This window comes from Centruroides vittatus, unplaced genomic scaffold (assembly GCF_030686945.1).
Source record: "Centruroides vittatus isolate TY-2023 unplaced genomic scaffold, ASM3068694v2 contig_400, whole genome shotgun sequence".
NCBI lineage: Eukaryota > Metazoa > Arthropoda > Arachnida > Scorpiones > Buthidae > Centruroides > Centruroides vittatus.
Genome location: NW_027122215.1, coordinates 2,166,115 through 2,179,820, shown reverse-complemented (window position 1 = coordinate 2,179,820; position 13,706 = coordinate 2,166,115). Strand labels below are relative to the sequence as shown.

The 13,706-nt window shown below is 34.3% G+C and overlaps 2 protein-coding genes and 1 non-coding gene across 3 annotated transcripts in view; 2 read left to right on the top strand and 1 right to left on the bottom strand.

Moving 5' to 3' along the window:
- Window positions 1-1,178, bottom strand: LOC136976427 (uncharacterized). Its single transcript, XM_067271692.1, has one exon. It carries the CDS (start codon window positions 1,124-1,126, stop codon window positions 350-352), a length of 777 nt encoding a protein of 258 aa, XP_067127793.1. The 5' UTR covers window positions 1,127-1,178; the 3' UTR covers window positions 1-349.
- A 781-nt stretch (window positions 1,179-1,959) lies between these two features.
- TRNAY-GUA (transfer RNA tyrosine (anticodon GUA)) lies at window positions 1,960-2,042 on the top strand. Its single transcript is given in 2 exon segments — window positions 1,960-1,996; window positions 2,007-2,042. It is a non-coding gene; the product is annotated as a tRNA-Tyr (tRNA).
- Window positions 2,043-4,854: 2,812 nt separating this feature from the next.
- The window catches only part of SMC1 (structural maintenance of chromosomes 1), a 62,462-nt gene continuing 53,610 nt past the window's right edge, over window positions 4,855-13,706 (top strand). The window contains exon 1 of the mRNA XM_067271699.1: window positions 4,855-5,085. Coding sequence (XP_067127800.1) covers window positions 4,977-5,085 — 109 coding nt within the window. The 5' untranslated portion in view covers window positions 4,855-4,976. The remainder of the gene's footprint in view (window positions 5,086-13,706) is intronic.

Here is a 13,706-nt window from a genome sequence, read left to right as displayed (position 1 = left end):
TTTACCTTTGTCTGAACGTCTGTGAGACATTTTCGTCTAAGATTCGGTACCAAATGGAAGTGATACAAGAAATCTGCGCCTATTATTGCTGTTGACACGTTGCCAATAAGGAATTTCCAACGAAAAATTTTCTTTAACCCAAAATCGAGAGTGAGTGTTCGTTGGTCGTAGACATGAATTGCAGTTGTGTTTGCTGCCATCAAGGTCATTTGAGATGCGCGCTTCTTTTGTGACGAGGAGGCTGGAAATATTGATACGTCGGAACCTGTGTCGACGAGAAAGTTTACGTTCGTTCTCTTGTCTAGGATGAACAGGCGACGAGATTGCTCCGGCAAAGTGCATGTCGCCTCTACGCTTCGCCGCTCTCGTTTGTTGGAAAACTACACGGCGGAGTACATTTTTGTGCCTTTGCGCCAAAACGGTTGTGGTACCAGCAGTAGTTGTTGATACTGCGGTGAGTGGAATTGTTGCGATGTCCTGAACTACTGCGGGAGCGTCGAGAAAAATGGTCGCTGCGATCCCGACGTGCCTGCGTTAGTTTATCGATTCGCTTGTTAAGTTTATCTATTTCGACTAGTATTTTGTTGGTTAAGGTATCGGGCTTCTCAGGTTGCGACACTGAAGCTATCGTTGCAGGGGTTACTTCCACCACGCGGTCCGCTACTTCCGCTGCTTTGTCTACGTCGAGTGGGGTAATGGCGGCTAGGATAGATTGGACGGAAGTCGGAAGATGTTGTATGAATAACTCTAGTATAACTGCGTCCGGGATTTGAAAATTTTCCGCCCGACGCTTTAGAACACGTAGTAGTTCGGAAGGTTTGCGGTCTCCTAGCTGTTCTCCGGCCAATAGTTTTCGTAACTCTTGTTGAGACGATTCGCCGGATCGTTTAATAAGTTCCACCTTTATGTGACCGTACGGGTCTGTACGGTCCGGAGAAATAATAATGTCTCTAACCGTTGATGCGACTTCCGGTGGTAAATGAGCCACTACGTAGTTGAACTTTGTGGCACTTTCCGTGATCGGCTTTGGAGATCCTAGAGCAAATGTGCTTTCGCACATGTGGAACCATAAGGCTGGGTCGGAAAAGTTGTACGGAGGGATTTTTACTGCTCCAATCTCGGCCATGATCTGACGATTGAAGTCGTGAACAAGGAAGAACGACGTACCTGATGAAGGTTCCAATGGGTGGATTCGGTAGTTTTCTTAGTTGAATTACGTTATTAGTCCGGGTTCGGGTCACCAATGTAGTGTTTTTACTGCTATTAATTTTGCTTCTCGTCACTCCGCGCGATTAAAAACGAATGAGACGAACAGTAACAAAACTACGTTTATTTTCTGCTCGCGTAACAGTTACATGACTCGACGATGTGGCTAACAAAAGGCAACTGGCTGACCAAAAGGTCCCACAGGGTGAGTCCGGTCCCGTTCCAGGAAGTAATAACTCTTACCACCTGGGGTTCGTTACGACTGTTAAGATGTGGAGAGTGACGTTCCCCACAACCCAATGGATTAGCAGTCCATCGCCTTAACCGCTCGGCCACCTCGTCCTAATATTCACACCTCTCTTTCGATACATACATTTCACCAACCACTCCACAACGCTTGGCAACAACAGTAGCACTCGGAATATTGGCTACGAGTGATCGGGTGATGGCGTTGTCGATAACACAAGACACTGTCTCACAGCGTAAGCATTTTGTCCCGCGAGCACCGAAAACTTGATTTCGACTCTGGCGATGTGGCGTCTTCTTGTCTGTAGTGATATGGCTTTCTACCGTACTGGATGAATGCCAGCGTACCGCTACGAATCAGCTGAAATTGCGCCGGTTAGTTCTGCAAGCGCGCGCAAGCAGACAAATCGGTGTAATGCAAGCCCCTACGTACAACTAGAAAAGGTGAAAGAAACGAGTTGGGCGAAGCAAAGCACTTCACGTAAATTCGCAGACGTCATGTTCGTTCCGTCGATAGCTCAGCAGGTAGAGCGGTGGACTGTAGTGGCATAGTTATCCATAGGTCGGTGGTTCGAATCCGCCTCGACGGATGTGACTGTTTTTTTTCTCACGTCCGGCGTCGAAACTTAGAGCCAATTCGCAATTTCGCGATACCTGTCGTTTAGAGAACACTCGTATGCCAAAAAACTCTCCCTGCGAGAGTTCAGTTGTTATTTTATTTCACTTTTTCATTGTAGACATCGCGATCCAAGACCACTGTTATGGCGACAGTTCGCGATTTCGCGCGCAATTTTGAAAAAAGCTGTAACGAGCAGTTGTACTTTTGCGCGCTGTGATTGTTCTCACCAAAGCATTCGTTTAACTCGGCCGACACAAATTCGAAGATTTGGAGGCGTGAAAGAACTGACAGTGTTTCGAGCTGCGTCGCCTAAAAATGATTGAAGAGAAGATTAAATATTTGAAACGAAATAGCGTATTATTGACACACCTGTGTTCAGGTATGCACGTACGAGATCAACTAAGAAGAAAGAACAGGTGGAAGTTTGGATCCGAGCATGTCAAGCGGATGCGGAAGAGATGGCCGAGATCGCGTCACAGCATGATCCTATCGGTCCGTGCTTTATTAGCGTTCCACATTCCAAACAAAACCCGTCCGAATATTGTAGATACCGTCCTGTGCACGAGCGAACATTTAGCGTAACTAAAATTCTGTCAGAATTTCCTATTCTCCAAACCGCCTGCGAAATGTTAATTAATTGTTGCTGGGCGCGCGCAGAATCTGTTTAAAAATTCCTGCGGGACGTGTTACTATATTTCGGCTGGAGTGCGCACCGTCACACGGTAAAAACGGGATGTTTACGGTTTAAAACAACATTGCGTTTTCCATGCCTCACTGCATACTGTCCATTATACCGTTGGAGGAATGAAAATTTACAAGTTATGAAAGCGCATATTAATTATTATGTACCGTATTTTACGGACTATAAGACGCTACCGACTATAAGACGCACCTGAATTTTGGAAACCATTTTTCGAAGAAAAAAGTGCGTCTTACAGTCCGTAAAATACGGTAATGTATGTAAGTATGATTTTTCCAATAGTAGTCACCATTCTAATGTTTTTGTGGCTACATTGAATGCTCTTTCAGCAGGACAATTCATTTGGCGGTTGAACTTTACAATTGGAACCCCTCTTGTGAGCCGTGGCCAGTCGAGCATGATTCCACTGGTTTTCCAAACACCATTGTCAAACTTCTAGGCTTACAAGAAAGCGGCGCTGAACGTCCGACGTACACGTTTTCGCGTTGAAAACTTCGGCCGCAAACTCTCTATTAAGAACAGATTGCCTGTGAAAAATTTGTGGGGAGTTGCTCGCCGGATTCGATCCCGGGTTCTCTGAAAAAGTAAGCCAACACCTTGGCGTGTCTTAAACTTTCAAGTTCAAAGATGCCTTGCACAGTTTGCGTTTGTTTGTAATATTGCTATTATGTGTGATTTTTACCGCAGACGATGCAGTGCTTTGTTATTCTTTGTGTATCCATTACAGGTCAAGTTACAATTGTTTTTTCTAGTTTGTCGGTTAAATTATGTATAAAAAAAACATGTAGCTTAATTAATAAAGGTGGCTGGAAACATGCGTAATCAAATCGTTATTCCTATTTTCTACGCACACATTTTCAAGAAATACGATGTAGAAGTAAAAATCTTTGTATAAGCAAAACTTATTTAAATACATAATTTTCTGGTATGTTCCATTTAATTAAAGATAAATTTTTTAAAAAATGAAAAAAAATTGAAAAAAGCAGATCCAAACACGTATACAAATAATCCCAAAATCACCACTTTAGTACTTTGGATTTAGTTATATCGAATATGGGAAACTTTAAACTCGTTTTTCTCGCACATGCTTGAGAGTTGTGTCGAATGGCTTTGTTATTTATTTATAATAGGGTTATTATCAACGAGTTAAAATATACTACATAGAGTGACTGTAAATCCGTAATGAAACATAAAAACGGCTCATTTAAAATAGTCATCAAGGGATGACCTGGCAACCTTTCATCGCTTCGGTTGAACGACAGGCTGCTGACTTTGACAGATGATGCCTTTATCGCTTCTATTGAAGCGATAAAGGCATCATCTGTCAAAGTCAGCAGCCTGTTGTTCTGAGGATCCGGGTTTGAGTTTGGATCGGGAAACTGAAATTTTTCACGTTCTGCCGAATATGTGTCCTCACTACTCAGCTACTAAATCCTAGACCCGGCCGAACCTATCACATGCTCACAAGGCGGAAAGAGTTTAAAAAGAGGAGGGCAATATTATGTCTATCTCAGACAATGGATTTTCAAAACTGTACTAAATATCGTATTAATCTGAGATTATTTTCCGACAGCATTAAATCATAAAAGCCAATATTCAATTAACAAAATAATTTGTATGCAGAATAATCCCGAATACCCTAAACGGCAAAAGCATTTCTATCCACTAGAGCCGCTTAAGGAACGGATTATTAATAATTTTCTGAATTTATATCTACTGTATTTTACTTTAATATTTTATCCACCAGATGGCATAAGTATCGATACAGGAAGCTTGTAAATTTATTCGAATTTACGAATTATAAATAATCATAAAAAATTTTTAAAATTTAAGTCAGGCCAGATATGGATATTGGAAATTTTAAATTGATTTTAAGCTACTGTCATCAAGCATTTAAAAAATATTTTAAATTAAAATTAAAAATTTTAAATATCGTTAAAAAGCGAGTTAAAGTTAATATAATGCATAATAAACTTCGAGTATATTTTTAAAATTTATTATAAACCATAAAAATTATTAAATAAACGAGGACGATAAAAAATAGTTACATTTGAAAAAAATTAAAATAAAATATGTTATTCGAATGACGTAAGCCCCGAAAGAGAGGCTGTAGATGGATATTGTAGAATCCCGCCATTTGTCAATAATAACAAGTTGATATGAATTTTTCAAGAAAAAGAATGAAAGCGAAAACAAAAGCGTGAAATGGGTTACCTGAAATTCATAGAAGTTGAAAACTTCAAATCGTATAAAGGCAAACAGCGAATCGGTTCGCTGAAGCCTTTTATGGCAATCATCGGCCCAAATGGATCAGGTAAAAACATTAGGCTTAGCTATGTTATGGAATTGATGTCAAATTTTTCTCTACATTTTATCAAATCTTTAACTCTTATTACACTTTACGTTCTTATTTATTAATTATCAGCGCGAAATAGTCTGTCGTTAGAACGTTGGACGTTTTATTTCCTTATTTTAGATCGGTTATAAACAAATAAATAAAATGATTGCTAGAAGTTACTTTTAGGTAATTTGTTTATGTAAATGTAAGTAACTCATGGAAAATATAGTTTATAATTAGGTATATCTATTGAGATGTTTTATTTAAAAAAAAATATACCAAATTATTAATAACTTAATGAATTTGTATTAAATTTAATTGCATTTTATCATTAAGCTTTTGGCTTATCCTGGAAAAGATTAAGTTATGCTTGACATCAGTTATAACATTTTGACTTATTACGTTAAATTATTTCTCATACTAAGCTGTCTTTTAATATTTACATTAGGAGTATAGGGGTCATTCAGATAGGACGACATCAATTTTAAGTTCTTTTTTGTTATGTAGTCCTTTCCTGTCACGTTTTCTTACCAATTTTTAGATGTCCCCAAGCTGATGTCACGCTTGATCTGCTACTCTGCTACATGATGATATCTGTTGTTAAAATCGAGCATTTCTGTAAAATGGATCTGTAGTACATTAATTTATTTGTCTTGAGGCAAAGCTAATTTTAAAAATGAAATTTGCTGATTTATGGAAGAAGTGTGATGATATTGTGCTGACTCGTAAAGTTAATATCGTCAGTTGACAATTGACACCTCGTATCTGCATTTCCTAAAATTTTATGAGAGAAAGAAAATGTGATTTTGAGGGAGTAAGATTTTGAGTACGAGGTGGTGAGTTTTTCACAATACCGGAGAGAGAGCTTAAAAGGTGCACACCACTTATGGAAATATATATATAGAAATTGACTCTACAACACATTAATGCAAAAATGTGATTTTTGACTAATTATTGGTGACAAGGTTTCGATCTCCAATTGACCATATGTTATATACTGGTATATCTTTTGGTGGTATTTTTATCTGTAATCTGTGATTGTAAAGGTTAAATTGTTGCCATTATCCTTTCATATTAAAAGTTCTACTAAAGTGCATGTATTTAAAATAAGCATGAACTTGCTGTGTGATCATTGATCAAAATACTTTTGCATAATGATCTTGGTAAAAAAATATTCAAATAGGAAAATTTTTGAGATCTTTAGCATATTATCATTTTACTAACACACTACTCCCTGTCACCCTCCTCTGTGGGACGTCATATTTGAATTTATTAGTGTTTTTTGTTCTAAAATAGTAAAAGAGTTGAATTGGAAAATAAAATATCATTTCAAAGTTGATGCATGATGATATCTGTTATTTACAAGCTGATTAATGATAGATGAAATTGCTCATATTTGTAATATGAACTAAACATTACTTAAACCAAAATACATTTTAAAAACATATTTATTTTTTTTCAATTTTATAAATAATTTTATTTGTATTCATAGATTAAGATCTATTTTAATAAAATTAATTTTAAAATTAAAACTTTATATGGTAAATTTCAAATTTGAAGCAATAAAATAAATGGCCAGTTGAAGTTAGGGAAAGTTCTGCATGTGGAAGTATATGAAAAATAGAAAAATTTTTAATTCAGACACAAAATACAAATGAAAAAATCAAATATTCCTTTAGTCCCAAATACAAATTAAAATCAAATAGCATATCAAGACGTGGTTAAATGAGAAGGGCTTATCACATCAGGACAAGATGGAACTTGTGAGTCCATTTTCTGTCTTATCCCAATGTGATAAGCCCTTTTCATTTAGCCATGTTTTGATAAGCTATTTGGTATTAGCAAAACAAAATACAGAGGAGTAGAATAAGCGATGCAATTCTTCAATATGTTTTAGATTCATGAAATTTATTTGAATCATTATTAGAACAATGTATGAGGCTATAATAGTGATTTAAATAAATATTAAGAATTTAGGTATATCACAATCTCTATGCTATGCTAAATTTATTAAAAACTCAACTTTTATATAATAAATCACATAAATTATCTATAGGAAATTTAGGTGGTTAGCAAATAGATCTTAAATAATATAAAAGACTTTGCAAGTTTGTAAAAGCATCAAAAATAAAATTCGAGATGGTTGCTATAAAGAACTCCACTCCAAATAGAAATATGAATTATGAGAAAATCAATATTCTCCAATAGAAATTAAAAATCAAAACACTAAAATAAATATTAGCTACTGGAGTGATCATTCTTCATTTGCTGTGACAAAAATATCGTCAACATTTCTGCCAGGCTGAGAACATAACATTCAAGGCATTAGAGAATGCTTCATGCATTTTCTACTATTAGCAAATTTTCTGCTAAATTGTTAGCTCTGATATCATTGGCTTATTTATCCAGTTGTATTAAACCTATTTTACCAGACAATACACAAAAAGATTATCAGAACTTAAAGCTTGACTGGTTCCACTTTAGAAGGAACACCATTGAGATTCTTGAAATTTTCTTTGACTTAAGAAGTAGAAAAATACATTATATTATGCAGGGTGTTTGTTGGGACTGACAATCCATTTTGATTTAAGAAGAGATTTGAAATTACAGGTTTTACTGTAATATATTTTGTTCAATATCAATATTGGACATGCCAAATAGCATCAAATTCTAAAAACTTAGTCTTGCTAGAGCAATTATATTTTTTGGTTGTACATGGTATGACAATTTATGTTAAAATTATATTACTATCACTTTCATTGTGTATGAGTGTTATAATATAAAACTCTTACCGTACAAAATTATTGTATTGCCAAAATTTGTTTTAATTTTGAACTATAATGAAATATTATTTAAATTCAATCTGCTTTTTTGTAATAATTGTATGGAAAAACTAATTTTAAGTAATAAATTTATTAGCTTTCTAGTTTTGAGATAGACAAATGTATCAAAACAAATTAATATGAACAATTTTTACATACATCATGCCAAATTACAAAAATAACACATTAAATAAACAGTATTTTTATAAACATAAAATATACACTCAAGTACTTTCAGCAATATATTATTGTCTTTGTCAGGCAAGAAGTTTTTGTATAAAAGAATATTGAATAGATTTGATATTCTTTTATACAAAAGACAGTTTATTTAATATATTACAAAATCAAAATAATATATTTAACTATGCAAAATATGAATTGTGCATATCCTCTATTTCAAGGCTCCCACTTGCCACTAATCAATATAATTTTATTCATAAAAATAATTTAATTTGTATAAAAAATCAAACATGCATTTGTCAGATTGTGAAAGGACCTCCCACAGTTGAGCTTAAAATTACATTTTCTTGCAACAATTCAAATGCCTATCTACCAATAGGTAGTGCATCAAAGACCACCTCTTGTTTTTCTATGGTATTTCTGACATCTCATTGGTAAGGTGTGAATTATGTTGTTCACAATGTTGAGGCAGTGGACATTATCCAAGTGATGTCAATGTTACATGTTGGCAGATAAATACAACCAACGTAATAACTGTGTTGCTATTCAAGTTGCTGTTAATGTTAATAGATTTTACTCAAATGAACATTTTAGAGTAACACGTACACTCTGAGTGAAAATAATAAAAATGGAAAAGTGTGTAATTCTTCACACACAACATTAAATTAAAAGGATCATTGAATTATAAAGGAAAATTCATCATCATCTTAGATTTGAAGAATATAATATAGAGTACAAAGAAACAAACTAAAGTCTTTAGCAAAATATTAGCAATTAAATCTATTACACGCCTTTAAAGTATCCAGCATACTGTTAAATTATCATAAAAACGTTTTCGATCACTTTTAGAGATCTTCTTCAGTTACCTATTAAAAAGAACGAACGAAAATTCGAATTTAAAAGATCGCAAGTTTCGTTCGTTCTTTTTAATAGGTAACTGAAGAAGATCTCTAAAAGTGATCGAAAACGTTTTTATGATAATTTAACAGTATGCTGGATACTTTAAAGGCGTGTAATAGATTTAATTTCTGATTTGTTTGTTCCAGTAAGCATTTATTATTAAAATATTAGCAGAAATAAAAAATAAAATATATAATGGAATATCTATTATTTCTATGGATAGTAAAGTAAGTAACATTGAAATTTGTTTGCTAAATTTTTATTTATCCAGCATTCAAATAGTTTGTTTAAATTTATGATTATTAAAAAAAATCTGAGAAGTTTCTTTTACTGTTAAAATGTATGTATTTTTTAGTAAAAATTTTTGAATATCTGGTTGTCATTAAAGTAACTGATTTCATAATGTTAAATGTGTACAGTGAAATTCTATTAATCTGGCATTTGGTATGCTGACATATTAAGGTTGTCATTGGGGGTTATTGGTGTGTTGTTGTTTACCATCATCATGGATAACTTCCAATATGAACATCATGGAAACAGAGAAAGACCAAGATGACATGATGATGTGCTAGGTTATATAGGAAAAATCAAGCACAAGTTAACTGGTTAAAACCAGTTAACTTGTGCTTGATTTTTCTAAAGACGGTGCATGGGTTTAATACAGTGGTTCCCAACCTTTTCTAGGATGCGGAACACTTTTGTGAGCAATTTTCTTTAGCGGAACACTTACTTAAGTTAATATGAAATACATAAGCTTGTCATCAGTTATTTTATTAGAATTGAGCAGTTAAGTAAAATTACACTTCACTCTGACACCGGGGATGAAATACTAAAAAATGGCACCTGTTACCGGTGTGATTTGCGTGAAAAATCTTCTTTCCACAAACGTTTTCGAGCTTTCAAAATAGCTCTTCTTCAGGTAGAGAAAATTCCGACGAAACACTTCGAAAAAAGGAACGTAAACATTTAAATAAAAAACCGAATCTAAAAATAGAACGCAGATGTTTAAACAAAAATATGGAACTCGCGTAACGAACATTAAGGTGGTCATGCGCATTCGTGCGCTGATGTTGGTATTTATAGATCGTTGTTTATGAGGGCCTGCCATGCTATAGAAAGATTAATCTCATCCTTCCGATTTATACATGTGGTCCGATGGTTAGCCTTACAGATGGATATAGCCTCCCGCCATTTTAGTTGCTCCAGGTGGGGCGTAGCGTCGATGATGTCGGCTTTGTCGAACTCCGGTTCTATGTCGGGATCAGATGCAAAGGTGGTTAGGGCCGTGGTGTACCGCCCGTGCCGAAGGTCCGCTATACATACCGGTGGGTTCATCTGACCCATTCACCTACAAGGCTGCAGCATTTAATACTTTGATTAAAAGGGCCTTTTCCCACTCGTCCACCATGCAAGCCCTCAACATCGAATTGAATTATATCAAGAGGATAGCAGCCAAGCATGGTTACCATGGTCTAACACACCGTCTAATTGAGCGACTTCAACGCTCACAATACGCACCCACTACGCACACGAAGACCAACACTGGCCAAGATGAACGTACACGCCTCCCAGTCACCTTTAACCCATATGTTAAAACGATATACGCTGAGATCGCTGGAAAACAACAATTACAAATAGCCTATAGAAGATGCCCGACAATCTACGACATCCTCAGAAATGGAAAAGGCAGTCCCGTTTGTGGCAGGCTTCCTGGCGTGTACTCTATCCCGCTGAAAGATAACAGATGTAACGAGAGCCTTGTATATATCGGCTCAACCAAGCGATCTTTAAATACCAGGGTGCAAGAACATCAAGCGGACCTTCGGCACGGGCGGTACACCACGGCCCCAACCACCTTTGCATCTGATCCCGACATAGAACCGGAGTTCGACAAAGCCGACATCATCGACGCTACGCCCCACCTGGAGCAACTAAAATGGCGGGAGGCTATATCCATCTGTAAGGCTAACCATCGGACCACATGTATAAATCGGAAGGATGAGATTAATCTTTCTATAGCATGGCAGGCCCTCATAAACAACGATCTATAAATACCAACATCAGCGCACGAATGCGCATGACCACCTTAATGTTCGTTACGCGAGTTCCATATTTTTGTTTAAACATCTGCGTTCTATTTTTAGATTCGGTTTTTTATTTAAATGTTTACGTTCCTTTTTTCGAAGTGTTTCGTCGGAATTTTCTCTACCTGAAGAAGAGCTATTTTGAAAGCTCGAAAACGTTTGTGGAAAGAAGATTTTTCACGCAAATCACACCGGTAACAGGTGCCATTTTTTAGTAATTGATCCCCGGTGTCAGAGTGAAGTGTCAAAATTTCTACTCATATTATTAATGCCAATTCTAAGACAGGAAAAAATATACCTAAATAACTTTAATGGGAAACTTGTGCCTGATGTTTTTTACATATTTCATTCAGTTTTTATCATTGCCTTTATCTTATTCGAAACAGTAGTACACTCCATAAGTACGAGTCGTACAGTACATATATATTTAAGTTTATGAAAATTTTATGATTTTAATTTTTTGATATTCGGCGGCTCGAATACGATTGTACACTTTCCGATTTGCGACTAAATCTGTGGAACACTTGGGAGATGCTTACGGAACACCAGTGTTCCGCGGAACACCGGTTAGGAACCACTGGTTTAATATGAGAAGCAGAAATATTTAGCACATTTGGAATCAATAATTATCACAGAAACAGCTACAGTACATTACTGTTCATATACTTTGATAATTGGAGTGTGTGTGTATTTACGAGGGGAGTCCAGTATTAAAGGTACAGGCCAAAATTACGCTAACATTTATAATTAAAGAAAATTAAATAATTTCTTTAATTATAATGTTAGTGTAATTTTGGCCTGTACCTTTAATATTGGACTCCCCTTGTATATGCAATAAGTATACAAAGCACAAAGTAAGAATAACATTCTTGTTTCAAGCCAACCAAGGATAGGAATGGCTTGGAAAAATTTAAATGGCATATTAAACAATCATAAAAGGTAGATTTGTACAGTTTTGCATGTGGAGATATGTAAAATTGTATATTGCTACGATAATTTTCACGCCAAATACTGTATAAATGTTGCAAAAAGTTCACAGAGTTCAGCGTTATATCCATATATAATGCTGAACTCAGTGAACTTTTTGCAACGTTTATGTAAAATTGTGGCCACAGGATTGAAAAAACTAAAAAATTTCCACTGTGATAAGGAAACATTTGATAATCTGTCACTGCATTGGTCCAGATGATGCCAGGTTAACAGAATTTCACTGTATACATGTATTTGAAAACTTTATTTTTTGTGTAATATGTTTTATTTTTAGTAATGCTAATATTAATTTATAATTCTAATATTTAGATCATTTCAGCAATATTTGAATGTCCTGTTGATTCATTGCCTATAATAAGCAAACACACATTTGTAACATTTTGTTTTTTTTTTAGGAGATTACAACTTAAAATTACATGATATTCCAAGTAAAAAGCTACAAATAAATTGCTATAATTTTAAATACTTCAAAAATATTACATCAGAATTTAAAAGTTAACTGCTTTGTTTAATTTCATCTTTAGAAATTTTTCTTTTTGAAATGTTTTTACAAGCTATGATATAACTTCCATTTAAAATTTTACTCTGTAGCATTCATTTAAAGTATAAATTTTGTTGAAATTGAATTATTTTTTATTTTTATTCTTATTTGTAATATTTTCCACTATAAAACAGGTCTAAAATGTAAGGAAAAAAATCTTATGATGTAACTTATAATAGAATTTTTCTTTTGATATGCTACTTTGTTTTGTATTAAGAGGAAATTGATTAAATGAAATATTTTTATATTCTGGTTTGAATGGTTAGAACAACTGTATGTGTTGTAAAAATTTAGTATTTTTAACATTATGAGCATTCTAACACAAATAACAATCACGGACTGCTAATGTGTAAAACATTGTTTACCTGCCAACGTATGATTTTCAACATATGACTTTCGTGGTGAATAATATCCCTTCAATTAATAATTGTTTGAGCAAAAGTGAGTCTAGTGCTTGTTAAATCTACCAATGTAACTCAAAATAATGTGACAATGAACTTAATATTGTATTGTAAAGGCTAATATGTTTAGTAATTTCTATTCTCAAGGAGCAAAGTATCAGGGGGTGAAGATACATCAAAATGACATTTTGACACATGCAAGAACTTAAATCTCACTTAACACACCAGAGCCTATATTGTAAAGAAATCACAATTAAAGTGTAATGCAGAAAATTTCTGATATTAATGCTTCCTGTACAATTATAACTTTAAGAGTTACTTAAAATTTTGCCTATTCAAACATTATTCTTAAAATTTTGTCAAGTTTATCTGCATTGATGAGAGAATAATCATTTATTAAACTACAATTTTATGATATGAAAACTGAAATGTTTTGAATTTGTCATTGTTTTGAAAAATATTTTTGACCTCTTGATTTATTTCCACCCCTTTAATTAAGGGATACTGATCCATTCAAAATTTAACAAACTATAAAAAGTTATTTTGATCAGTTATTAACAACACAGTAGGTTTGATCTAAGTATTCAATATTATTCAAAGTGTGTTTTGTAGATTATAATGTCTGTAAATTGTTTATTTTTTCAATAATAAACTATAAATAAAGATTTTTCCCTTATTT

What these genes read in the sequence shown, in the direction of transcription:
- LOC136976427 (XM_067271692.1), bottom strand. Translation starts at nt 1,126, where the DNA reads ATGGCCGAGATTGGAGCAGTAAAAATCCCTCCGTACAACTTTTCCGAC.